The 26,847-nt window shown below is 40.5% G+C and overlaps 1 protein-coding gene across 1 annotated transcript; it reads right to left on the bottom strand.

The window, feature by feature from the left end:
- Window positions 1-1,748: 1,748 nt before the first annotated feature.
- LOC131246273 (ATP synthase subunit gamma, mitochondrial-like) lies at window positions 1,749-26,141 on the bottom strand. The gene is made up of 9 exons (XM_058246212.1): window positions 25,800-26,141; window positions 14,217-14,260; window positions 13,933-14,085; window positions 11,551-11,664; window positions 11,335-11,462; window positions 9,507-9,629; window positions 9,291-9,410; window positions 2,329-2,450; window positions 1,749-2,233 (listed from the first exon to the last, which is right to left on the bottom strand). Exons 1-9 carry the CDS (start codon window positions 25,913-25,915, stop codon window positions 2,164-2,166), a joined length of 990 nt encoding a protein of 329 aa, XP_058102195.1. The 5' UTR covers window positions 25,916-26,141; the 3' UTR covers window positions 1,749-2,163.
- Between the last annotated feature and the right edge of the window lie 706 nt (window positions 26,142-26,847).

The raw sequence follows: 26,847 nt of genomic DNA, 5'->3' as shown, positions 1-26,847 counted from the left end.
CTTAAATAGTCACCGTATCACTTTCAAGGGGACAAAAAAGGTCTTTAGAGGGCAGCTTCCGACCCTATGGTGGCAAGGCATTCTGCTTCATCCATTTTGTCAACCATACAAATGGCACATGCATATGATGATCCAAACCAGTCATCTTGTGGGGTCTACCGTTGATCAGCCATGACAACTTGGTCGGACTATATTAACCGTTTATTAGACAGAATTTTTATCAAAGTGTTCATTTGCAGGCTACCAATTAAAAAGCCAGTGCGCCCAAACATTGTGATTTTTGGGACAAGGTCATTTCACTAGTGTTCATCCACCACATGAGCTACATGAGCCAATGTGCCACAAACACACCACTATCTGTATTCAAACAACCCACATGTGCTACAAACACACACCACCATCTATATTCAAGCAACCCACATGTGCCACACATGCCAGAACATATCTTTTAAGTGCCCCACACATGCCACATATGCTACCAAGTTGCCAATGTACACATGCACCACCTGACACAAAATCAATCTCTATTCACATGCATTTGACAAATAACAACAAAATAACATGTCCAAGACATTGTGACTCGGTCTGTCAAGAACTACACTTCTGCTACTACCAAACACCCTACGATTAGAGGTGTACACCAGTCAAACCGAGTCAAGCTTGGCACAGCTTGACTCGGCTCAGCCACTAGCTGACCCCAGCTCGAACTCGGCTCAGCTCGGACCTCAAGCTGGATTGGCCAGCTCGGCTCGGTTTGGTTAGCAGCTCGACCAGTTCGAGCCAAGATCAAGCCAATGCGGCATTTTCACAAATACATGGAGTGCACTTTCAATTTCTTATTGTATGTAAAATAGCAGCAGTTGTTTAAAGGTATTTCATCAAACACCTTGTAGGCAACATCAAAATTGAGAAAAAATGGTATTTGTTTCATATGCATACCTTCCTTACCACCAGCTGACACTTCGTTGAGTCATTTCATCAAACTCTTGGTGAGAAAAATCAATATCAAAGTAACCGAGTCACTGAACTGGTTCGATCGAGTTCAATTCAAGTTGGGGTTCGATCCAAGTCGAGTCGAGCTTGGATAAGCTCGAACTCGGTTCGAAATGTTTTCTAGCTCAAAAAGTCAGCTCGAAATCAGTTTCGAACCGAGTCAAATCGAGCTTTTTGGAGCAAGCTAACCGAGCTAATTCGGTTCGTGTACAACCCTACCTACAATGCCACGGATCCAAACTGTGAGGCTACAAAAGGCCATCATGGTCTATTCAATATCGTTGAATAGACTCTGGCAAGTCCCATGCAACTTGTCTAAGCCAACTCATGGTCTATTCAATTGGGGTTCACCACCATGAGTCACCTAGACGATTCACCCCCAACTCAGATGAGTTGGACTGATTCACCCCTGACTCAAGCAAATCCCGACTTGACTCAGAGATCAAACAAGTTGGTCCCAAAGTCATCGATCGAGTCTTTTAACCATGGATACCAACCATGCCATAAGATAACCACACCCAAAAATAGAACAGCCACAAAGGAATGATTCATCCAGCCACGGACTCTGCCCCAGACCAGTGAAATCCACAAAGAATGAGTCCACCAAAACAAAGAACCATGGGTAACATATTCACCAACATGGGTGGAGCTTTTGTTCTAATCCAACAGATGGATGGTTGGAAGCCTTCCAGCCATTGAATAAAAAAAGGCCCATCTTCCTTAAGAGTTTGAGCGTCCAATTTCGCATTTTGAAATTCAGTTACTTTCCAACCATTTGATTGCCGCAGATTGGACTCCCACGATCATCCATTGAAGGATATAAAACACCCACACTTAAGGCTCAAAATCTGTAGTGTGCCATGTACAGTGGATGTGTGGGCAGCTATTATCCACATCATATAAATTCAACTCATGGAAAATCCAATAAAGAAAATTACAGAAAGTCAAGAAAAATATCAGATCTGAAAAGAATGCAGGAGGATGTGACACTCATGAAACGATTGGGCTATATTATGATGATGCTCAATATTATTTAGTTCAAAAAAGATCTGACCCATGAAACCAAGAATCAGAGAAGTGCAACAAAGAATCAAAGAAGTGCAACACAGGCCACAAAACAAAACCTTGATCGGAATGGTCAGGAACACTACGCTGACAGTCTTTGCAAATTTATCCAGTCAGTGCCGAAGCTCCCGATATGATCTCGATCAGCTCGGTGGTAATCGATGCTTGACGGGTTCTGCCCAGATAAGAGGGAAAGAAAAAAGGATATTGGTTTTCGCTGTGAGGGAAAATAAAAGGAAGGTAGCAGTTAAATGTGAATGAGAGAGAGACCTGTTATAAGTAAGTGTGAGCCGATCAAGCATTTCTCCAGCATTCCTGCTTGAGCTATCCATGGCAGACATCCTCGCTCCTTGCTCACTGCATGCGTTCTCCAAAACCGCATTGAACATAACCTGCAGGTGACACAGATTTCAGGATACTACTGTCAAGCCGATGAAGATGAATTTATTTCATAGTGAGACACTATAATGTTACAGATAAGCATGTGGCCAAGAGATGCTAACAGTGGCATGCACGCATTGGGAGTTCTATGCAGTTCCTCACTGCAACACATGGAAACGTGTGCTAAACGAGAGCTGTTGATCTGGTGGGTCACCATGTCATGGGCTATAATCCAAAAATTGCAGTTATTAGACAACTCCAACCAATTCAGTGGTCATAAGGTTTTGCTAGTTGAACATGGCCTTTATGAGGGAACCATCCCCCTTTTCAGGCCATTCTCCAATCCCCTTGATATGTGGGATCTGGCCAACCCGTGTGTACCACAATCCTGATCACCATAAATGAGTGTCACGTGTACAAAAGATATGTTTTGGTAAGCATGTTTTTCCTCTTTTGCAAGCATTTGTTTTGCGTATCTCAAGACTCAGGATCATGATCATGCATCACCCAGCCCTTTGGGGACCACATGCACTGATGCTCCACTGATCGGAACTGCCCATGTGCTCCCTATACAGACCAACGTATGAAATTTGTACTGAATTGGTGATGCTGACAATAGATGTGTATAGCAGGAATGTGGAAATTTTCAATGGCTTAAATTCAACTCCACAAATCAAAAGCATCACCTTTTCAGCATGATTATTGGAGCACACACTGTTCAAACAGTGCCAAGTAGATGGATGGTTCCGATCATCAGACAATCTCAGCATGCAGACCCCAATTAGCAAGTGGGTGACACATGCATGTTATCCTCATTCACAACATGAGCAAAACAGACTTGCAATAGAATCACCTGGCAGATTGTGCATCAGTGATGCTATTGTGTGGATGAAATTCCGTTACGCTTTGATCCAGAATGTCATTGGGATAAAACCATTTCAAAGGAGGAAATGAAGAGCACCTTAGATTCCATGAATGGAAAAAAGGCCCCAAATCCCGACAGCTTCCCTATAGCTTTTTTCCAATTTTTTTGGTACTTGCTTAAAAAGGATGTGATGGATTTCATTCAAGAATTTTGTCAGACAGGTAAACTCACCAAGGGGGTGGGAGCCACCTTTCTTGCCTTGATTCCTAAGAAAGAGGGTGCTGAGACATTATCTGATCTCCAGCCTATGGAGCCCATATCAGATGTTGGCTAAGGTGTTGGCTAACAGATTTAAACCAGTGCTTCCTATGGTGATTGCGGAGAATCAAGGGGCTTTTGTAGCTAATAGACAGATTTTGGACAGCTCTCTCCTTGCCCATGAATGCATAGACTCAAAGCATAGGGAAGAAGCCAAAGGTGTGGTTTGCAAACTAGACCTCGAAAAGGCCTATGATCATGTAGATTGGAGCTTCATGTTCTATATGTTGCGACGGATTGGATGTTGTAGCAAATGGATCAAATTGATGGAGGAATGTGTTTTGTCGGCTATGTTTTCTATGTTGGTTAACGGATGTCCTAAAGGTTTTTTCAAAAGCTCGATAGGTCTAAGGCAAGGAGTCCTGCTTTCTCCTTTTTTGTTCATTTTGGTGGCGGAAGCCTTAAGTGGCATGCTCTCCAAAGGCTAAGAGGTGGGTCTTATCTCGGGTTTCTGCGGGTCATCGACAGAGGAGAGGCTCTCACACCTCCAATTCGCAGATGACACGCTTCTTTTTTCGGAAGCAAACACAACTATGATAGATACTCTCAGGAAAATTTTGGACTGTTTTGAAGAAGTATCCAGCCTCCAGATCAGCATTCATAAAAGTGAGATGCTTGGCATTGGCCTCTCTCTTGATGAGACTTCTCTCGCAAATATATTTGGTTGCAAGGTGGGCTCCTTCCCATCAACTTACTTAGGTCTCCCATTATGTGTGGTCACTCCTCCGAAGCATTTGTGTAATCGAGTGGTCGAGAAATTCAAATGGAGACTATCCATGTGGAAGAGAAGACATTTAACTATGGCTGCCTATGTTATCCTTGTCAAGGCAACTCTCTCAAATCTTCCTATCTACTATATATTGTCGTATAAGTGTCCAAAATCTGTGTTGTTGAGATTGGACAAACTCAGGAGGGATTTTCTATGGCAAGGTGTGGACAATAATCACAAGTTCCATCTTCTCAAATGGGAAGAAGTTTGCAAGCCAATTCCTAAGGAACGCGTAGGCACAAGGGATTTGGAGTCCATGAACAAGGCTCTCCTTGGAAAGTGGTTGTGGAGGTTCGGAATAGAAGAAGGATCTTTGTAGATAAAAGTCTTACAAGCCAAGTATGGTGTTGAAGCTGGGGGTTGGGAGACAAAAAGATCCTCTTTGTATCGTGCTTCGAGTATTTGGAAAGTAGTTTCGTCAGTAGGACACTTAGTCAAACCCAACGTTTCCTTTGCTCTTGGGCGCGGCAATCGCATTCGCTTCTGCGTGGACTGTTGGTGTGACGATGGTCCTTTGGAAGTGGAGTTTCCCTCTTTGGCAAGTTTGTCCCCCCAACAAGAATATATTGGTGGCTAGCTGCTTCTCTGCCAAGATTGGGGACGGGGTTTGGTGTCCTCCGTGTTGCAGGGCTCTAAATGATGAGGAGGCGGATGATTTCCTGAGGCTTATTACACGCCTACACAACATCTCCCCTTCCTCTTCTTCTCTGGATAGCCTGGTTTGGAGTGCCTCCCCATCTAGAAAATTTTCAGTCAAATCCCTCTATCAATCAATTAGTCTAGCTTTGACTACCAGTGGGGGTGGTATCTTTTACACCTTTTGGTCCTATGGGACTCCCTCAAAGGTACCTTTGCTTGGTTGGTGGGCCGCAAGTGCATTCTCACAATTGACAATCTTCAGAAATGGGCCACGATCCTTCTAAATGTATGTCTTATGTGCATGAGGAACGTGGAGTCCATAGACCATCTTTTTATTCACTGTGATTTCCTCTACAAAATCTGGTCTAATTTGTTCAAGGTCTTCAACTCGGCATGGGTGATTCCGGCTTCAGATCTTCATCTGTTTAGGATGTGGCATGCTGCACAGCTCTCTAATCCTTCTCGGAACCTCTGGCAAATGTCACTTTTAGCCGTCTTAAGGAACATTTGGGGGAAGCATAATGCTAGATTGTAACATCCCAGAAAAATCTGTACAAAGACCCGAGTACCACCTCAGGCAGAAATCACTAAGGACCAAATCCTTTAGAAATTAGACGAAGATTAATTAAGTGTTTAACTAAATCACCTGTGGAATTAGCTTGGACAACTTTCAATACGAACTGCAGGACCCAAAATCAGTAGGATCGCTGACACTACGTTACCTTGAAACCTAGGATCAATCTCTAAATCCGGTTGCTCTCGGGAGCATGCCGAAACTCTGTATCGGACCGGGACCGCACGTCGAAAGTCCGATTAACGCGAAACCATACACTTATGACCACCTTGTTGGACTTGACAACCACCTCGGAAATCAAGTCCTAATTGTATCCAAAAACGCACAACTTGAGCCCGGAGCGAAGTATGTGAGAAACGCGAATATCTTTAGAAAACGAACTAAAACTTAAGTGAATTGAGTCGGTTCACTTGCAGGCCAAATCTAAGGATTCAGACCATCAGAATATGACCCAATTACACCCTCGGATCAGGACAAATTTCCAACACATGTCAGTGTACTTGTGGCCCTGATCGAGTATTGGTGACCGTTAAACTAAAACTAGTCCGCCACGGTCGATCTGTAAATCCGATCGGACTGAAAACTTAGCCTGGCCTAGATCCATGGCCAGGGAGCTTAAGTCCGACCGCATTCAGCAAAGGGGCCTCCAGAAGTGCTCCGTTGGATTGGAGCAGACATCATTTGGCTGTAACCTAAGTATACCTTGGCCCTGGGGCCATTCCCATCAGTTCTGGGCTTATATAAGGGCCTTAAACCCTCTTCTCCCTTGCCATACGAATTCCTAAACCCTAAAGAGAGGAAAGAGAAGAAAGAGAAGGAAAGAGAGAGGAAGTGTGAGAGAGAGTTGGAGTTACTCCTGGGATTTGATCCCTGCCGCTCCACGTGCTTAACCACCACGTTTGTATTGCTATACCAGCGATTCTGGTTCCATAAGTGGGTAAGAAATCCTAACCCTAATTGGTTTTAGGGATTTGAGTAAAGGATGAAATAGCTAACTTATTTCATGATGTAGGTTGTCCTTTTACTGTAAACAAAGACATCGTGTTCAAACTGAGCTCGTTACGAGTCTACCGGCGAAAGGTGCAGACTATAAATGTTTAGGTTATGGTTTTCAAGGCTTTCAATGTCAGTTAATGATTTATGACTGAATTGATTGCTTAGATACGATGTCTTCCGTATATTACATATATATGTAAAACTATGTTGTTTTCAATGCATTCCAAGTGTTTGTTGAAATGTTTGAATGAATGTGGAATTATGATTTATGCATGTCATGACTATTGATTTCAAATACATGATTGTTGTATACGTGGCATCTCCTTTGTGAAAGGATTTGCTATAATATGTGTTTTAACTAAGTTATTACCTATATGTAATATGTGTAGTCTAAGTGTTTGATAAAATGCCTCAATGAGGAAATACTCGTTAAAATGCATGTAATGAGGGTGTTGAGATTGGATTCTCAATTTCTTTAACTATGGCTATAGTTTCCTTTATGTAACCTATATCGGTACAACGTGCTGTATGGTTGAAATGCCTATGTATGCTAACATGTACCCTATGTGTTTGTTGAAATGCTCATATAAGATTTGTATTTGATTTCAGTTGCCACATGCTGTTTTGGCTTACTATATGTGAATGTTATTGTTTGGAATATGAGTGGGACTACGACGTAGTCCAGGCAATCGGTAACAATTCCTGTTGGAGTAGCTGAGCTAGTCTTACTACAAGTGATACGTTCGGTGAATTCGAGTCGTACGATGATTGTCGACAGTGGTTAGTGCTCCATGTCGATTAATTCAGCGTATGCTTGTACCAATCGAACTTGCTAAGTAACCCGATTTGCCTAATGCATGTTCACCATGTATGGACGCTACTGCTTGAATCTAAGGTACCAAACTCACCAATGAAAACCCCTTTAACCTTGGTACCTCGATCCGCTAAGACTCATGAGCCGAGCATGGCGGTATGGGACACCGTGGTCGAGCTGTCGGCCTACACTAGGGTGACGAGCCTCCCCATAGTGACCAGTGAGCAACTCAAACTCGTGAGCCGAATACGGTGGTATGGGACACTGTATTTGAGCTGTAGGCCTACCCTTGCACAGCCTGGCTGTGGTCCCCAGTCGGGTTGGTGACGAGCCTTCGAAAATAGACTGTCAGCTGATAGGGTGTAGGTGGTAGTAACCTCGAGTGTACTCTGAAACTGCGTTGAGGCGACGAGTCTTTTCGTAGCAACCAGAGTACAAACTAGGCCTACACTGATCAGGTGACGAGCCCTTTGTAGTGACTTAGAACCGCAACATCGTATGAGATTTGCTAGGACTGACGACCCTAGAATGGATTATTGTTTGGGAATTGATATAAGGGAGGTACCTTAGCTTCCCAAGCCTGCTGTATGAATAAACCTAAGCAAGAACCTGGCTAATCACGTGCATGTACCGCATTACATGTGCGTTTGGCATAGCAGGTCCAGCACTGAGGAAAGGTTGCATGCCGCGATCGTGAGATGAAGTCGCTGAGGGAGCGCAGGTGAGGGCATGCGTCATTATTTCATATAATTCTTGCATTAATAAGAGTACTTAGGACCTGATTGTTGTATTGCGTTATCATTACTGTTTGGCTGAATTGATAATATGTTAACCTTTGCTTTATTGTTCCACTGAGTTGATCACTCACTCCCACGTTACGGGACGGTGTTTTAAACACCAACCAGACCCTGTTTTAGTTTCAGATGATGGCGATGTTTGCGAAGCAGAGCCGGACTTTTATGATGATGAAGAGGGTTTCTCCTATATGCAGCTATCAGGCGGGTCTATGTAGACCATGTTCTGATCAACGGGGTTACAGGGATGCTGATTAGATGCCATTATACTTGTTATTTGCACCTTTGGAACACTCATGTATCTTCATTTTGTTCATTTTTGGAGTATACATGTATATATTTAACCTGGAATCATGTTCACACTCTGGAGACTTACAATAATTTATATATTTTATATATTTATCAGTCTTCCGCTTGCGAAAGTTAACTGTCTCTGGAGTATGATATGCTTTTTTGGTATAATCTCACTCATGTTTAATGCACCAATATGAACAACATTCAATCATCATTATCTATGTTGCATAAGTGATGTGTTGAAACTCGGGAGTTGAGCTTCTGCTCGACCCCCGATTTTCAGGGCGTTATATAGATGCTTTCGCAGCAAAGAATGTCCATGGGAAGAGGTTCTTTGGAAAATCAAAAGGGATATTTTGGAATGGGCATGTTCATCAGCTAAAGTGGATTCTTCTCTTGCGTGTCTTTTTCTTAAGTTTTAGCTTTTCTTCACTGCCCACTATTTTTTCTCAGCTTGGTTTCAAGTTGCTTTCTAATAAATCATCTATTACTCTTCAAAAAAAAAAAAAAAAAAAAAACACAAGACGAGCATCATCACTGCATACCTCATACAATAAAATAGACAAGAAAGGAAAATATAGCAAGGGCGGAACATGCCAAAAAGTTTTAGCTTCTGAGCTAAGCCATGCCAAGCCTCATGCATGTCTAGCAGTAATAACTGAGCCGTTGAGATCATCAGTTCTCATGCACATCTAGCAGTAATAACTGAGCCGTTGAGATCATCAGTTCGACCCCAGCATTCTAACAAAAGGGAAAAACAGTTGTACCTTCCAAGAAATAGAACTTACACAAGAAAATTGAAATTCTGTAAGATTTTGAAGCACTTCTGCTTTAGTCTCTCCCCCTTCTACTTCATAAGAATCCAAATCACCAAGCTTTCCTCCGGCTTCAGATTCTCTTTCCACCACCTGAATTCATCCACAATCAAGTAAAATCAAGGGGGAATGCAAAAAAACAAATGTAAGATCAAAGATGCATAACAAATCCCAAAGAGATCTACTGACCGCGGGAGATAACACAGTTGACACTGTTGGCACAAATGAGACAACAGAGTGGAACTTGTTGAAAACAATCCTAAGAGCATCATACTCGACATTCTTTAGAATATCATCTGCAAGAACAGAAACCTGGAAGGACAACGACCTGAATCAACCAAGTGGCAAAAGAAGGCCAAGGTTTTCACTGTTGCCATTAATTATGAACAGACCTGCATGATCAATGTTCATTAATGTGAGTAATTTTGCTAGCAATTACATTTCTAAGCTGTACGAGATTCAATTCCTCAGGGTTCCTTTGTTGAACAATTCTTTGTTCTACTCGAAGCATATTTTGCAAACATAACACCTGTTGCATTTCCATGATGGATGATGGTGCCAGATTTTACAAGCTAAGCTGTTTTGTCAAACCCAGGAATCAGGAGTTACTGTGGAGGATAGATATAAAACAAGCCATAGGTTTGCAAAGACCACGTGTGGGAACGCATCTCAGCTACACGCCACTATATGTCTCAGTGTGGTATATGAGTGCAAGATCCAGTCCACCCATCAGATGATCTAATCCAAAGAGCAGGTCAGTCCATAATTCAGGTGGCTGTAATGAAATTGACAGCTGGACAAGGTTAGAACTGCTCACAGGTGATAAGCCTGTGTTCAAATTTTTTTCTGCATAGTCTATGTTCGATCCATACTTTAGAATCTTCAACTAGGGCCATCTGAAAATCTGGATAGTCTATGTTCGATCCATACTTCAGAATCTTCAACTGGGGCCATCTGAAAATGACACAACATACTCGCAAAGCCAGCTATGTATGAAAAGCTCACATGCAATAAGAAGGCCCAGCCAACAGTTTAAATCAGCCTCTTTTTATTTATTTTTTCACTTTATTTTTTTCTTCTTATTATTATTTGGTCAGCACTTTCAAAGCAGAATTGACGCGTCCTACTTCTAGAAGTCAAGATGGTGCAGGACTACCAGAAAAGTGACAAAGAAATCATATCAGAGAGCAACTGGTAATGGATTAAAAGTATTAACAATATATAGAATATGCTGCAACAAGATGGACAAGCACAAGCCAGAAATGAACAAACAAACAGGCATGGTGATGTGTCATATCAACAGGAAATACAAGGAAAACCCTCGAGTGCATGCTCTCCAAGTCCAAAGAACTCTGATACAGTATCCATTAGATTCTTGATGGGAAGAAAATAAAAATGAAAAACATCCGAAAAGCTTCATATGAAGGACATTAAAACTATGCCACCAGTATTGTTACTTTGAATAAATTAGAGTGCTCAAAGCGAGCCCAAGCTCTGGATACATCAGCATGGGATAACACCACAGGATTTCCGTCCTATTCCGTTGGCGTTCGGGACCGGAGTAATGATTAAGAGGGACAGTCAGAGGCATTTGTATTTCATAGTCATAGGTGAAATTCTTGGATTTATAAAAGACGAACCACTGCGAAAGCATTTGCCAAGTATGTAGTAGGGACTATAACACATGCATATGCATAAAACCAGCATGTCAATCGCATAAATGCTAGATGTTTAGCAAGCGGGAGATAGGAGAAGCTAACAACCTAAAATAAGCATCAATTTGGAAATAAAATGCAATTTAAGAAACTCTCCATAAAACCAACACCAAAATAGCTGGGAGTCTGGGACAAGGCTATGATGGTGATGGTGAACAAAAATTGCATCCATCAAGTCCTCAGCATTCCAACTGTATTCCAAACAACTATACATGAACTAAAACAAAGAGTAGCTCTCCATAAAATAAAAGAACTCCCCTAGTTATGTGAATAGTGGGCTGTGATGAGGACAATAGACTGACCTGAGTATAATTCAGAGGATTTTTCTGCAACTCTGTTATGGACATCTCAATATCCTTCTTAGAGTCACGCACCATCTGAGCCTTGGCCTTTTCTCCCAAAATGACATATTTTATTTCTTTATCGGGACCTGATGGTAAGAAACAGTTGACATCAAATGGCACCAAAATCTTGAGAACCTAACAATTCATAATACCACAGCCACTTCATCGTAGTACCAGAATTTATCTTGTAAAAACCCTTGCTGATCTTGACTGATGTAGAATTGATCCCACCACAGAGCCCTTTGTCAGAGGAAATTGTCACGATAACATTCTTCTTCACATCAATGCCTGCCAAGTAAGAGCAAGTCACCAAACAACACTCAAATTTCAAATATAGGCAATCATTAAGCGCATGGGAACACAGGCACGCATGCACACTACAAGACAGCCATTACCCGTCAAGGTGTAAGCAGTTAATGCAAGGGCATTTTCACATTGGGCTCGAGTGGGGTGGCCTGTGGGATGCAGGGGCACACTCGGGGTGGGTGGCCTATGTGAGGCAGGTGGCTCGTGTGAGGTGGAACCCATGTGAGGTGGGGCCCACGAGAGGGGTTCGGCCGAGGTCCTAACCCATGCGATGTGGGGCTTGGGCCATGAGATAAAAGGATTGATTCGCCATGCTCTATCAGTTTGAGCTTTTAGAGCAAATAGTTAATTATCCCGCATCAAAGTGGTATCAGAGCGGGAGGTCTCGTGTTCGAGACTCCTTACCAGGGGTGATTAATGCAGGGGCATTTTCACGCCGGGCAGTCCTGTCTGAAAGTCAAAATTTGGCATCTAAGGAGAAGCATGAACACAATCTTCTCAAATGTCTAGACCTATAATGATGACCAATGTTCAAAATATGGCCAATTTTTATATCGCCCACAATAAGCTATATGAGGTAATAACACAGTTTACAAGTTAACGCCGATATTATCCATAATATCACTGATATTTCCCAATATTTAAAAATATCACGAGATGTGAGCACGGTCCCCTTGTTATAAATAGAGTCGTACACGAACCGAGTTAGCTTGGTTAACTCGCTCGACTCAACTCAGAAAAGCTCGATTCAACTCGGATCGGGTTCACTTAATATAAATATTTTATAAATATTTATATTTAAATAAATTATATTATATATATTATATATTATATATTATATACATTAAAAATCTTAAAATCTAAACTCGAACTCAACTCAAAAGATTGAGCTCAAGCTTGGCTCGAGCTACTGACCGAGCCGAGCCGAGCCGAGCCGAGTTCGAGTTGGGGTAGCCTGCTGGCCAAGCCGGGCAAAGCTCGACTCGGTTCGACTTGTGTACAACTCTAGTTACAAATGCAAGTTATCCTTAATGGACTCGAGTAAAACTACATGTGAAAATCAGGGGAAGAAAAAAAAAATTTCAAAAAACAAAAAGTAGCCTCTCTTTTTTCTTTCTTTTTTCTTTTTCTTTTTTTTTTTTTTTTTTTTTTTGTGGGGGGGGGGTAGATTTGGATCTCTAGTGAGGGATGTTTTAACAACTCTGCTTGAGTTGTTTCACATCGAATCATGAATTTGGGTGACAAATTATAAACCAAGAGCAAAAACTGGCTAGAACTCAAAAGTGAGAAAAATTGTTTTTTCAACATGTTAGCATAGATTCAAATAGAAATCAATATCTATACATGATTTTCATGCATTGACATGGATTTAAAGCAGAGCAAGAGAGAGAGAGAGAGAGAGAGAGAGAGAGAGAGAGAGAGAGAGAGTTGTAATAAATGGAGGAAATTAATCCTAATGGAAGAATTAGGGAAATCCTAATTTTCCCCATTTTTACCCCTTAAAATGGCAATGCAAGTGTGGAAAATTCATATGTTGATAAGTGTAGGCCAATCTGTGGGTTTACCCACACTCTTTCCAAAACAATTTTTTTAATAATTGAAATTAATAAAAACAAATCTGTTCATTTTTAAAATATGTTGATAAGTGTTGATGGGTGTGGTAAACTTACATCTCTGTGTTCTATTACTTGTAGTGTATGATATTTAAATGATATGAACTCACTTTGGATATAATTGTGCTGCTTTTGACCAACAATGGATGGTTTAAACCCCTATATAATGGAAACCTATTATGTGTAGTTGTTTTTTGTAATATTTTGAGTCATAAGTGTGTAATCATGTGTCGTTTAACCTCTCTTGAAGTTTCACCAAAAAACTCCACCTTTTCCCTAATGTTTCCCCCAGACAGCAATACATTCCCAGGAATATGCAATATTATCAACAATATCAAAATATGTGCCCATATCCCAAGGTTGCAATGTAACGACAATGACAAATAAAACATTGATGATGACAAAGGAACTGATAATGCATAGATATGATTTAACCAATAGAAGAGAATATAGGTATAGGAAAACAGCTTCCAGCGACCAACAGACCTAAGCTTAAGAAGCACCTATTATTCTCACAAAGTCGCACAATTTCTGTAAACAAGTAACACCTACAAACAAGAATTTCCCACTACCTTAAATCTTGACCAGATTAGAGGCTTCTGGTATCTGAATAACAAAAGAAAGAAAATACACATACTGGGAACATCCCCAAGAAGTGCTGTAAATGGCTGCCACAAGCCACGTGAATTTTCTGCCCTCACTTGAATTGCTCTAAGCTTTGAAGCTGCAACCATTTTCATTGCCTTTGTGATTTTCTGGATGTTCTTAACACTTTTCATCCGATTCCTGACTGCATGGGACAACAATAAGCCATAAAACAATTGGTATACTCATGGGAACCTTATATATTGAAGTATTGAACAAGTCTAGTGTGCGAAAAAAAAAAAAAGGCACCAAATGAAAAAGGATAAGGAATATTACCAACTTGAGTAGAAATTGAACGAGCTCCTTCAGGACCCAACCCCCTGCCATCCAGACCTCAGTTGTTTGAAACCGTGACATGTACAAGTGTATCTCTTTCTTGAACGATGATAAATTTTGGTTAAAGCAAAAACCACAAGAACAGGGACAGACTGAAAAGTGATGCATGTCACTTACTTAACACAACACAACTGGCCCCTAACAAGGTGGGGGGGGACCAAAAACCGCAAACATCAAAGCCAAATTAGCCAATCCCACTAGACTCGTGTTTTCCAGTCCCTCATATACTCCCCATAAGAGCCCCTTAGACGTTCTAAAAGCCCATTGCATTAGCAAAGACAAAATATTCCATTTGATCAAATTGGTCAAAGCTCACCTACTTTCAAAGATTCTTCTATTCCTCTCCAACCACAAACCCCATATTATACCAAAAGGCAGCATCCACCACAAGACGCTACCTCTTGGCTGGAATGTGCCAGTAGGCCACCAGCTTATCAATTGAGGGCAGAGATCCACCAATAACCTAAGTTATCCCAAAATGGCCAAATAAATCCCCCAAATCTCGTTGGCCACAACAATGCCAAAAAGTAAGTCGCTTCATGCATGTTCGAGATTGTGGCTACGAGTTTGTTTCCTGGCACCTCCACCGCTAATGCAAGCTTCCATCTATAACCATTCTATACCCCGCCTTCCCCTTCGTAGTGCAAACAATTTTTCCTAACATATGTGAATGACAACTTCAAATATTATGACACATTTTAAGTCGTAAGAGAAAAAATGTGAACAAAGACGGTAAGATGTTTTAGAAGAGACGAAAAATGTCCACCGGCAAGGAGGTTAGTGTCGGAATTTCTGAGATAAAGACCTAATTGATAGCCCTAATTGGATAGAATGCTAAAGAGAGGAAATTCTATGGAAACGGAGAGAGATCCAAATGGGTGAAGGGGACAGAAACATAAACTGCTTCCATAAGATCGCAAGTGAGCAAAAAAGGTCCAATCGCATCGATGCGATGGGGGTGGAAGGGGCACTGGTAGCTGAGAAAGAAGTGGTGTGTTAATCCTTTGTGGGTTTCTACATGAACCCTTACTCATAAGAAACCCCAGTTAGACCCAAGCCAAATGGGTTCTCATCCAATTGCATCTCGGAGTCTGCTGCAGAGAGGCTTGAGGAGTGGTTTTCTGTGGAAGAGATGGAGATGAAAGGTGACCGAGCTCTAGAGTTGTACCATTTCGCCAGAAATGTTGGAGCTTCCTCCATGAAGAAGCCATTAATGTCTTTGACGAGCTTCATGGGGAGGCTCAGTTATGCAGAGGCATGAATGCATCCTTCATCAAGCTGGTCCCTAAAAAACTGGAGACTGAAGAAATTCACATTTACAAACTAATTAGTTTGATTGGTAGCCTTTACAAAATGTTGGCAAAGGTTTTAGCAACCAGGCTTCTAAAAGTTCTCAATGAAGTCATATCCCCCTCTTAATTCGTGTTTATTCTGGGGAGATTCATCGTGCATGGCCCTTTCATTGCCCACAAGCTGGTCGATTAGTACCCAAAGAGAGGCAAGAAAAACTCTCTTAAAAATTGACCTGGAGAAAGATTACGACTATGTTAATTAGCACTTTCTCAACCACTTTTTGGGCAGTTGTGGAGAATGTGGATCAGCAGTTGCATATCAACAGCTTGGTTCTTCAGTATTAATAAAAAAGTTCCATTTTGGCTTCTTTAAGAGTTCCTAAGTAATCCGGCAGGGAGTCAATTGGCCACTCTGTTTTTTTGTTTTTTTTTGAAGACACAGGGTGCCCCCGCCCCTTTTGAGGCAAGACTATTCCTTGCGGATACACACAATCACCCACAACCACATGTATCAGGTAATGCCGAGGAGAGGAGTCAAACCCACACCTGTAGGGAGCAAACCCATGGTGATGACCGCTCGCCCAAACCTTGTTGGGTTTACCATCGTAGCTAAAGCCTTTAGTAGATGCTAGTGCAGTTTTTTGGTTTAGGATTTGTCCAAGGCATGTTTATGGGAGCTTCTATGTGCACACACGTTCACTTGACAGACGGTACACTTCTCTTTGGTGTCAAGATGTGTTTTGAGGCTCCAAGTTTTGAGATATGCTTCGTTGCTATGAGGTGGTAGTTTCAGGACTCAGAATTAATTTGTTAAAGGGCAGTATCTCTGCCATCAACCTCAAAGATCATCAAGTGATGAGCATGGAAAGGATTCTTGATATAGAACGTGGCACAGATACATTCCTAGCATGGTTGGACCAAAAGAAGGTGGACTATAAATTGATTATAACTTTTGATCTAGGTATTGTTACGGGACACACAACCTATCAATCTTTACTGAAACGGGCCATTCGAGGTGAACCGACCCACAAAGTGGGTCGCATCTGTCCGTTTCTCCAGAAAACGCACACTTTCAACTCAAAAACAATTTAAGAAAAATTACTACTTTTAGTAATTCCGATTTTATTTTATTTTTTTTAGAGTTTTTAGATTTTCTTCTTTTTAGAAATAACTTATAATCATGCTAGGACTCTTCTAGCAAAAGTTTATTTGGAATTTTTATTTTTAAAAATTAGGCTTTAGAAGAGTTTTATTAGAATTAGGATTTTTATTATAGTTAGAATTTTGCTATTTTTGGTAACTGCGAATTTTGGTTTTTTTCTATATTAATGGTGTAATAAACATATACACATTAGACATCCACCAATTTACGAATTTTCTAGAATATTATTTCTATTTTCTTGCTTTTTCCTCGTGAATTCGAGAAGTCACTGTGAGGAGTCAAGAAAAGCTTCGTGAATTCAAACTAGTTATCCTTGAGGAAGACAATGATCGACCTCATCACGTTCATCCCTGCGTCAATTGGTATCAGAGCAAGAACTCTCCTCGGACTGATGGCAAATAACGAAGGTATGGACCAAAATCCTGCGGACAGTGATTCAAGGATGCATTATCTTTTGAAAAGAATGGAGGCTTTCCACCGAGAGATTCAATTGACCATGCAAGTGTTGCAGGCAACCCTTAACCATATTGCAGATGCACTAATTCCGCCCCGAGCCCAAAGCAATGCTCAACCGCCCGTGGTCGTTGTACGACACATAGGGCTGAAAGTTGGGTGGGTTCAACCCGCCCGACCCGTGACCGACCCAACATTGGGTTGGGCTTGGGCAGGAAGTATCGAGTCCGGTCTCAAGCTTGGGCTATACAAACACCAACCCAATAAAACTTGGGCCGAGCCCGGGTTGAGGTCTCAGGTTGCCCGACCCAACCCAAACCTGATCAATATGTAAGTTAGTAATTATAATTGAGTGTGGATTGTCTTTACTGAAGGCATGGGAAATTCTAGTGCCGTCGAGTTTCATTGGTCCACGTCATTTCTGATGACTGAAGCTAATAATATACGCTAGATTTCTCTATCCCAGATAGATTGTGTGCCACACAACACGACTTTTAAAGGAGTAGTTGTCCTATATTTTAGTGTGTTTGTTTAGAAAAAATGAAGTTTTTTACAATAAATAACTACGTAGATTATTAATAAAATTGTGGATAGAAAAAATAAGTGTATTGAAATATAATAGACTAATGTAATAACGAAAATACTAGCATCCATCCACCCGACTAACCCGACCAAGCCCGCTTGGATTAGGCTTGGGTTGAGAATTCTCAACCCGAGGTTGGGTTGGGTTGGGTTAGGGTTAAGGTATAGGAACCTTGGGTTGGGCTAGGGTTGAGCAGCAACTTGACCCAACCCGCCTGACTTTCAGCCCTAACGACACCATACCGATTTCCATAGAGCACCACCCAATGATGGTGAATCACAAGCCACCACTTTAATCGTTGTACATGCCAAAGGTAGAGATAGATTTACAGTGGCACAACATCTTTTGAACAAGGTACACTGTAAACCAAAAAGTTTGTAATGTGATCATCGATGTCAAGAGTAGTGAAAATCTCATGTCGAAAAGAATGGTGGAAAAGCTACAAATGAAAAAAAAAAAAGGCACCCATCTCCATACACGATTGGATGGATCAATGAGGTCAACAAAACAAAGGTAACCGAACAATGCACCGTCTCATTTTCAATTGGTAAAAATTATAAGGATCAAGTACTTTGTGACATAGTCAACATGAAAGCTTGTCATATGTTACTTGGTCAACCATGGCAAAATAATATTGATGCTACGCATAGAGGTTGGGATAACGTATTTATATTTATTAAAGACAGTAGAAAGATTATCCTTGTCCCAATGGGAACAAAGAACCAACCCAAGACTTCTAAAGTTGAGGAACAATCTCTCATACCCAAACATGATTTCGTTAAATAATCTGAGAAAACAGGAGTGTAGATGCATTAGTTGAAAAGAAAAAGTACATAGAGCCTATGAACATCCCAAAGGATTTGAAACCAGTGTTGCAAGAGTTCAAGGCGATTGTGCTTAATGAATTTCCCAATAAATTACCTCCCATACGAGATATATATAACCACATTGATCTTGTCTTAGGGGCAAGTCTGCCTAATTGGCCACATTATCAAGAAGAATGTGAGATCTTGCAAGCACACGTAAAGGAATTGATCCATAATACTTAAGTCAAGGAGAGTGTGAGTACATGTATTCTTTCAGCTCAAGAGCCTAATGCAAACTATAAGGAAGAGGTTGATAAACATCGGCGCCAGGAATTATTTGAGTACCATGAGCGAAGTCACTTGAATAACTCGAGGACGAGTTTTTTTCAAGTGGAGGGGTCTAATATAGAACATGGCACAAATACATTCCTAACATGGTTGGACCAAAAGAAGGTGGACCATAAATTGATCATAACTTTTGATCCAGGTATCGTTACGGGACGCACAACCTATCAATCTTTACCGAAACGGGCCATTCGAGGTGAACCAACCCACAAAGTGGGTCGCATTTGTCGGTTTCGCCCAAAAATGCACAATTTCAGCTCAAAAACGGAAATTTAAGAAAAAATACCATTTTTATTAATTTTGATTTTTTAATATTTTTTTATTTTTAGAGCTTTTAGATTTTCTTCTTTTTAGAAATAACTTGTAATCATGCTAGGACTCTTCTAGCAAAAGTTTATTTGAAGTTTTTATTTTTAAAAATTAGGCTTTAGAAGAGTTTTATTAGAGTTAGAATTTTGCTATTTTTGGAAATTACAATTTTTTTTTTTTTCTATACTAATGGTGTAATGGACATATACACATTAGACATCAATCAATTTATGAATTTTCTAGAATATTATTTCTATTTTCTTGCTTGTTCCTCGTGGATTCGAGAAGTCTTTGTGAGAAGGCTTCGTAGATTCGAAGTAGTTATCCTTGAGGAAGATGGTGATCGACCTCATCACATTCATCCCTGCGTCAATTTTGGAATGTGGGTCTGCCTTTCTCCCTATCCAACTTTTAGGGATAGCTCAGGGATGGGAAAACCAAGGAAGGAGGCATGGGATCCAATTAAGCAGAGTTGTCATCTCAAGTTGACATCATGGAAAAGAAAATGGTTGTTACTAGGGATAGAATCACCTTTATTCGCATCATCCTTGCGAACTTCCCTATCTACCAGTTGTCTCTATTTAAGTTCCCAGTTAAAGCAGCTACAAAGATCAAATCACACTCCAAAGGAAATTTTTGCAAACTAACTGGGAAGACAACCATAAATTTCATATAGCGGTGTGGTCGAACATTTGTAATCCCATCGAAGGAGGTCTAGGCATCAAGCCTATTAGGGTAATCAACTCAACTGTGGCAGAAAAGTGGTAGCGGAGGATTGGGGCAGGTGATTTCCCCCATCATCAAGAACATTCTTCTGGAAAGCTATAATTTGTTTGAGAATGGTTGGGATGTTAAGGTTGAATTAGGGAGAAAAGGGTTCACCAATCTGGAGAGGAATATCCAAGCTGAGTCAAGGTAAAAATATGGGAGGATAGATGGTTTTCCAATTTGCCTCTTCAAAGACATTTTAACCTCCCTCTGTTGGACCACTATGGATAGGGATGGACGTTGAGCAGATTTGTCAAAAGGGTGGTTGGTTCAATGGTGTGGTCCCCTGTGTTCAGACGTCCTGAAAGACAATGAGATCTCATCCCTCTTATAGTTGTTGTCTCTGCTAGAGAAATTTTTCATGGGCTAGGGGGTAGGGACATAAAATTCTGGGTCCCAGAAGCAACAATATTTTTTGTGCCATCATGGTGTCAGTCGATTTGTGACAGCCAGTCAGGCGTGGTCGAGTGGACCACTGTTGTGTGGTTAGTTGGGGCTCTACCAAAGATCAGTGCCACTGTTGGAAGGCTTGCAAAACAAAATTTTCAACATTGACTAGGTTAAGAGAAGGGGCATGTATATACCCAATAGATAGTGTTTTATGCCAGGAAGCTATAAGGGGTCGTTTGGCACCATGGATTTGGGGGAATTTGAGGGGATTTGAGAGGGTTTCAAATCCCCTGGTTGTTTGGCATCATAAAGTAACTGGGGGTTTCAAATCCCCTCAAACAGGGGGTTTGCAATCCACGGTGAAAGCTTGGATTACATCTAAAATCCTTCCACGAGTTGCATGTGTAACATGTGTGTCACTAGACTATTAATCTATTGGACACATGACCCACTAATGATATCCCAAAATAATTAGACTATCAATTGCATCGCTATAATTACTTTAATACGATGATCAACGCCGTCCAAACATTGTCCATGTAAATCAACAGTTAAAAATTGTGATCTTGTGCTTGTGGCCCATTCGAGACTTGGAATTTCATCATTTTCGGGCAAAGTATATATTTCAGCGGTTTATTACAACCATTGTGTCAAACATTACATGCGTTCACTAATTAGAGATATTAAAGTTGATTTAGTAATTAAATTCAAACCCCTGTAAATATACTATGCATAGCTACTTTTGGATTAAAGTTGATTCTGAATCCAGGGTGCCAAACACAATAAGGGGATTTCAAATCCAGGGGGTTTCAAATCCAGGGGGTTCCGAATCCATGCTCCCAAATGGGTCCTAAAGAGAACAGCTCGTACCTGTTGCTTCACTGTCATTTTGCCTAGAACCTATGGACAACAGTCTTTAGAAAGTTTGACATTCAGTGGGTCATTCTGGCATCTATGGGAGAGTTGTGTGTGTGGGCTGGAGGGGCTGCAATTGGGAACCTGTGGGGATGTTGTTATGGAACCTAGCAGTTAAAGACATGATGTGGAATCTATGGATGGAAAGAAACGGCAGGATTTTCAGGGGCAATGACAGTTAACCAGGCCTTGTTTTTAAAAGAGGTCTAGGTTTAATTGTTGAGACATCAACTATCCAACTTTGTTGAGGCCATTGCTCAGGTCCAAAGGGTAAGGATTGCAATTTCAAGATGCATTACCCCCATTATCATCGAAGGGGGCTAGAAGATGCATGACCAGGATAAGGGAGGACTCGTTTCCGTGGTGAGTCGTGAATGAAATGGAAGAAGTCATTCAACTAGTTGGTTCCCTGTCTGCATCTTTCTCCCATATTGATTGATCAACAAACCAAAGATATAACGACCAAAGCCAAGAAGGGGGTGGCGTGGAGAGAATTGAGTATAATGGCGTTGAGTCAGGGAGGGTAATTAGTCCTTGAATCCAAAAGGTTATGGTCCCTGAGGTGGAGCCCTTTTGTTGCTTTGTGCCTCCATCTCGACCAGGCCCGTTCAGCCTGATCAAACTTTTTTGTATCTTTGTTTTCTTTAAGTAAATGACCCATTCATCAAAACGGAGAACAATAAAGGGAACAATGTACTGGTACACAAGGAAGATCGACCAACCCCTCCTTTGCTAAGGAGTCCACCAGGGCATTTGCATCGAGAGGAATGGATCTTGAGAAGGGGATATAGAAAACCCATTTCCATTACATTATGAGTCTAGTACTACAAGAGTGAAGAAATAGATGGAAAGTATGGCTAATTCAATTGTGAGCTCATAGAAGAGATGCAACAGCTTGCACATATAAGGAGATACGCAGCACATGTCTGAAGGGAATGATGGTAGAGATTCACTATTTCTACAAGTTGCAATTCCTGCTTTTTTTTTTCTTTCTTTCTTTTTGTTAGCACTCTTTTCATCTCATTGATCTCGAACATTGACTGATTGGGAGAGGGGGTTATTATGTTGACAAGTTTAAACCACCCATCTCTTCTGCACTTTTTAGTTTTTACGATTCAACTCCATACAAAATGATGATGATTTTCCACATATAAAGGACCCTTGTTTTTAACTCCCCTTTGAAACATCAGTAGCATCTTCCGCTACTGTGCATAGAATCGATTAGATATTCTGAGCAAACACTGGCAGATCTACTGGAATGTTGGACTTCATCAACGATCTACTGTGCATAGAATCATAAATAAAGACTGTCAGCAGACTGTTCAACAGTTCCCCCCCATAAAAATAAAAATAAAAAAATAATTAATTAATTAATTAATAATTAAAAAAACCACCTTTCGCTGCTTCTGCATAAAGAAGAATTCAGAATTTCTTGCTCACTCAAAAATTATGCAAGACTGTCATGTGTGCATCCCTTGAGGGAGCCATGTAATAGACTTGTATCATTTTATGATTCAAAATGAATCCTATTGGTGCAAATGCCTCGTCATAAACGCTCCAACTACTAATAACAAATTGTGGAAGAAAATAAAGAAGGGATAGATACCAAGACTCCTAACTATACTAGAAACTAGGACTCTTATTAAATCATGCCTTAAGAGTATTCAATAGCAATGGTGGCCGTAATGGCCAGCCTTGTGACTGTTACTATACGGGCCATTACAGCTCCCCCAATGGTCAATTTTTAAGGGAAGAAATGTATCAGGCCCGTATTGGTCCGTTATATCCCCGTATTCAAAACAGGGTTACAGCCATGTATCGTGAAACGAATCCCAGCATTACCATTACGCAACCATTTTCAAATGCGATGCTTAAGACTGTACGTGTAATGGTATGGCTCAAAAGCATTAGTCATCCAATTGAGAGGTCATATTTAGAGATATATTTGATTCTCATGGGAATTGGGGACCATCTGATTACATATGTGGACTCATTGGAGCCATCAGATTGATCCTGCAGACCCCACAATCCATCTTCATTGCTAATCTTGGTCAAAACAATAATCAGGACCATCGGATGGCTCTGGTCTTCCATCAAAGCAAGTCGGACCTTGATGTGGTAGAAATCTTGATTTAGACAGTCGGATGGTCCAGGTAATAAATCTGGACAGTTGGAGCTGCTAGATCTTTGACCAACTTCCTTGGATGGACCCAATCTAAGCCTATAGGCCTTCCGACAGCCTGATCTTCCATTGGGTCAACTTGTGGGACCATGGGCCAATCTTGTAGCGATATGAGGGGACTGCAACAGAGATTCCGGATAGAGAATCAAAAGGACAACTCAGTTGCAGATTTTCATGCTTGAATTGTGATAATGTTCCTTTATTTTGACCTTAAACTCAAACCTAGTTTTGTAAAGGCTTTTTGTATAACCTCCATTGGCGATGTCAGATGTATAGAAGGATAAACAAAGATGAAGGATTTGGTTTTAATTTATGAGATGCTGATACTCTCAGAAGAGAGGGATTTGCTTTTGATTTATGAGGAAATGTTGTTCTTTTTCTTTTTTTCTTTTTTTTTTTTTTTTGGAGAGATACAAAATAATTTATTAAGACGCTCACCAAAGGCGGAAAAGAAAAACAGATTTACACTAAAATGTAGAATTGAACATGAGAACAGCTGCTTTTACAACTGAAGGCCACTCAAGAACAAGGCCCTTGATGTAACCCACCACCCTCCTGACCAAAGAGTTCGCATTCTTGAAGCATCGCCCATTCCGTTCTTTCCAAATAGCCCAGAGGATAGCCATGATGAGAAGCCTCCAAATCGCTTTAGGATCTTTCCCCCCACCCTTTCCATGCCAAGCCCACAAGAGAGCCTCCATAGATTCCGGCATCACCCAAGGTGTATTAGCCACCTAAAGGAAACAACCCCACACCTCATGAGCAAAAGGGCAATGAATAAATAAGTAATCGATCATTTCCGCGCTCTCCATGCACATAAGGCAGATGTTTGGATGAATGAGAGACCCACATTGTAGGTTATCAATTGTCAACACTCTCTTTATGGCCACCAACCTAACACACGGATGGACGTGATGAGGTCGAGCGCCATCGTCCTCAGGGGATAACTATTCCGAATCCACGGAACTTCTCTGGACTCCTCACAGAGATGCCTCGAATCCAGGAGGAAAATAAGAAAATAAGAATAATTTCTAGAAATTAGTAATAAATTGATTGATAATTGTCTAATGTGTGTGTCCTTGTTATACTATTAATAAAGAGAGAAAAAAAACAAAAACAAAAACAAAAACAAAATTCGTAATTACCAAAAATGGCAAAATTCTAACTCTAACAAAAATCCTAATTCTAATAAAACTCTTTAAAGCCTAATTTCTAAAAAAAAATAATAAAAAATTCCAAATAAACTATTGTTGGAAGAGTCCTAGCATGATTAAAAGTTATTTCTAAAACAAAAGATCTAAAACTCTAAAAATAAGAAACCATTACAAAAAATCGGAATTACTAAAAATAGTAATTTTTTCTTAAAATTTCATTTTTGAGCTGAAAGAGCACATTTTCTAGCGAAATGGACAGATGTGACCCACTTTGTGGGTCAGTTCACCTCGGATGGCCCGTTACAGTAAAGATTGATAGGTTGTGCATCCCATAACGATACCCGGATCAAAAGTTATGATCAATTTATGGTCCACTGTCTTTTTGTCCAACCATGTCAGGAATGTATTGGTGCCACGTCCTATAACACAACCAAACAAACACTGCCACCCAAGGAGGAGCCCCATAAAACCAGTAGTGAAAAGGGTGAGGAGGCGAAGGACTATGAGGGCCCGCAGACAGAACAGAGTAGAAAGAGTGCACAGAGAATCTACTAGAGCGGTGAGAGGACCAAATCATGGAGTCTTTGTTGTTACTCTCTGAAAGAGGCAATAGTATGGCTGGAAAGCACTAATCATCCAATGGAGGTTATATTTAGGGATATATTTGTTTCTAATTGGAATCGGGGACCATCTGATTACATATGTGGATTCGCTGGAGCCATTAGATTGATCATGCAGATCCCACAGTCCACCTTGATTGCTGATCTTGGTCAAAACAATAATCAGGACTATCAAATGGATCTTCCATCAGAGCAATGTGGACCTTGATGTGGTCCAAATCAATGTTTTAGACTGTGGGATGGTCTAGGTATTAAATCTGGACAGTTAGATCAGCTACATCCTTGATCAAGTTCCTTTGATGGACCTGATCTACACCTACTAGGCCACCACGCAATCTGATCTTTCATTCAGCTTGTGGGGTGATATGAGGACCGATGCAACAAAGACCTCCATCTATTGAAAATAAAAACAATAAACTATTTGCAGATTTTCACTTTTGTAAAAGCATTTTTTGTATGACCTCCATTGGTAATTTTAGATTATAAAAAGGAAAAAGGAGAAGATAGAAGGATTTTCTTTTAATTTATGAGGAGACGTTATTACTCCGAGAGAAGCGAGGATCGAACAGCAGCAGCAGCATTGTTGAGGATGGAAGAAGAGGATGATACCAGAGGAGCAAATCGCCTTCCTTCACGTCGGAGAGCCGCAGCCATTGCCATTGCAGATAATCAACACAACAACAACCCTAGCTGATAGATGAAGAACAAGAAGAAAATAATCAGGACCTGTTTGGATTACAATCAAGAAATGCTTTTTTCCTGGAAACAGATATCTGTAGAAAGTTTATTCTGAAGAAATAGTTCCTGAGATTTGATTTTATCCAGAAATGCAGTTTGGATCCTTCAGTCTTGATGAAATCTGGGCGATGGCCTGTCCACTTTCCTTGGCTACACTTAAGCAGTGAATATTATTATCAAAGTTTCAAGTTCCATATTCAATTAAAAATTGACTAATCAAAGTTTCAAGTTCCAAATTCAATTAAAAATAGACTAATCAAAGTTTATTAAAAATAGACTAAGCAAAGTTTCAAGTTCCACATTCAATTAAAAATAGACTAGTGAAAGTTTCAAGTTCCACATTCAATTAGAAATAGACAAATCAAAGTTTCAAGTTCCACATTCAATTAGAAATGGACCCAACTCCTGGGTCTAGAATCTTTTGGCTTGGATGATATTTGGGCCATTGCCCATCTCATTTCCCACAGCCAAAGGTCAGAATCAAAGACTGGAGTATTAAAATTTTACAATTTGTGTCAATCTAGATTGGCTCAAAAAAATCAAATATTGTAACATATCGGATGTCATCGTGTTCATTAATCATATTAGGACATGCTAAATTAATTACAACACTATATATAAAGCTGTTTAGACCAACATTTGTTTCGAGTGCCGGAAAAACAAAAATGCCAAGTCAAATTTGAGATCTAACCCAAATGTGTTATAATGCCCAAAGCCACGTTTCAAGATTTTCTTAATCCTCAATAATGATATCAATGTGTGGAGAGATCTCTTAAATAGAGCTCAAGTTATATTGGGAGAATTGTTAGATGAGAATTCTGTATAGAACAATATTGCTTTAGATAAAGTCTAAG

This window comes from Magnolia sinica, chromosome 5 (assembly GCF_029962835.1).
Source record: "Magnolia sinica isolate HGM2019 chromosome 5, MsV1, whole genome shotgun sequence".
NCBI classification, from domain to species: Eukaryota; Viridiplantae; Streptophyta; class Magnoliopsida; order Magnoliales; family Magnoliaceae; genus Magnolia; species Magnolia sinica.
This window is presented reverse-complemented; position numbering and strand designations above follow the sequence as displayed.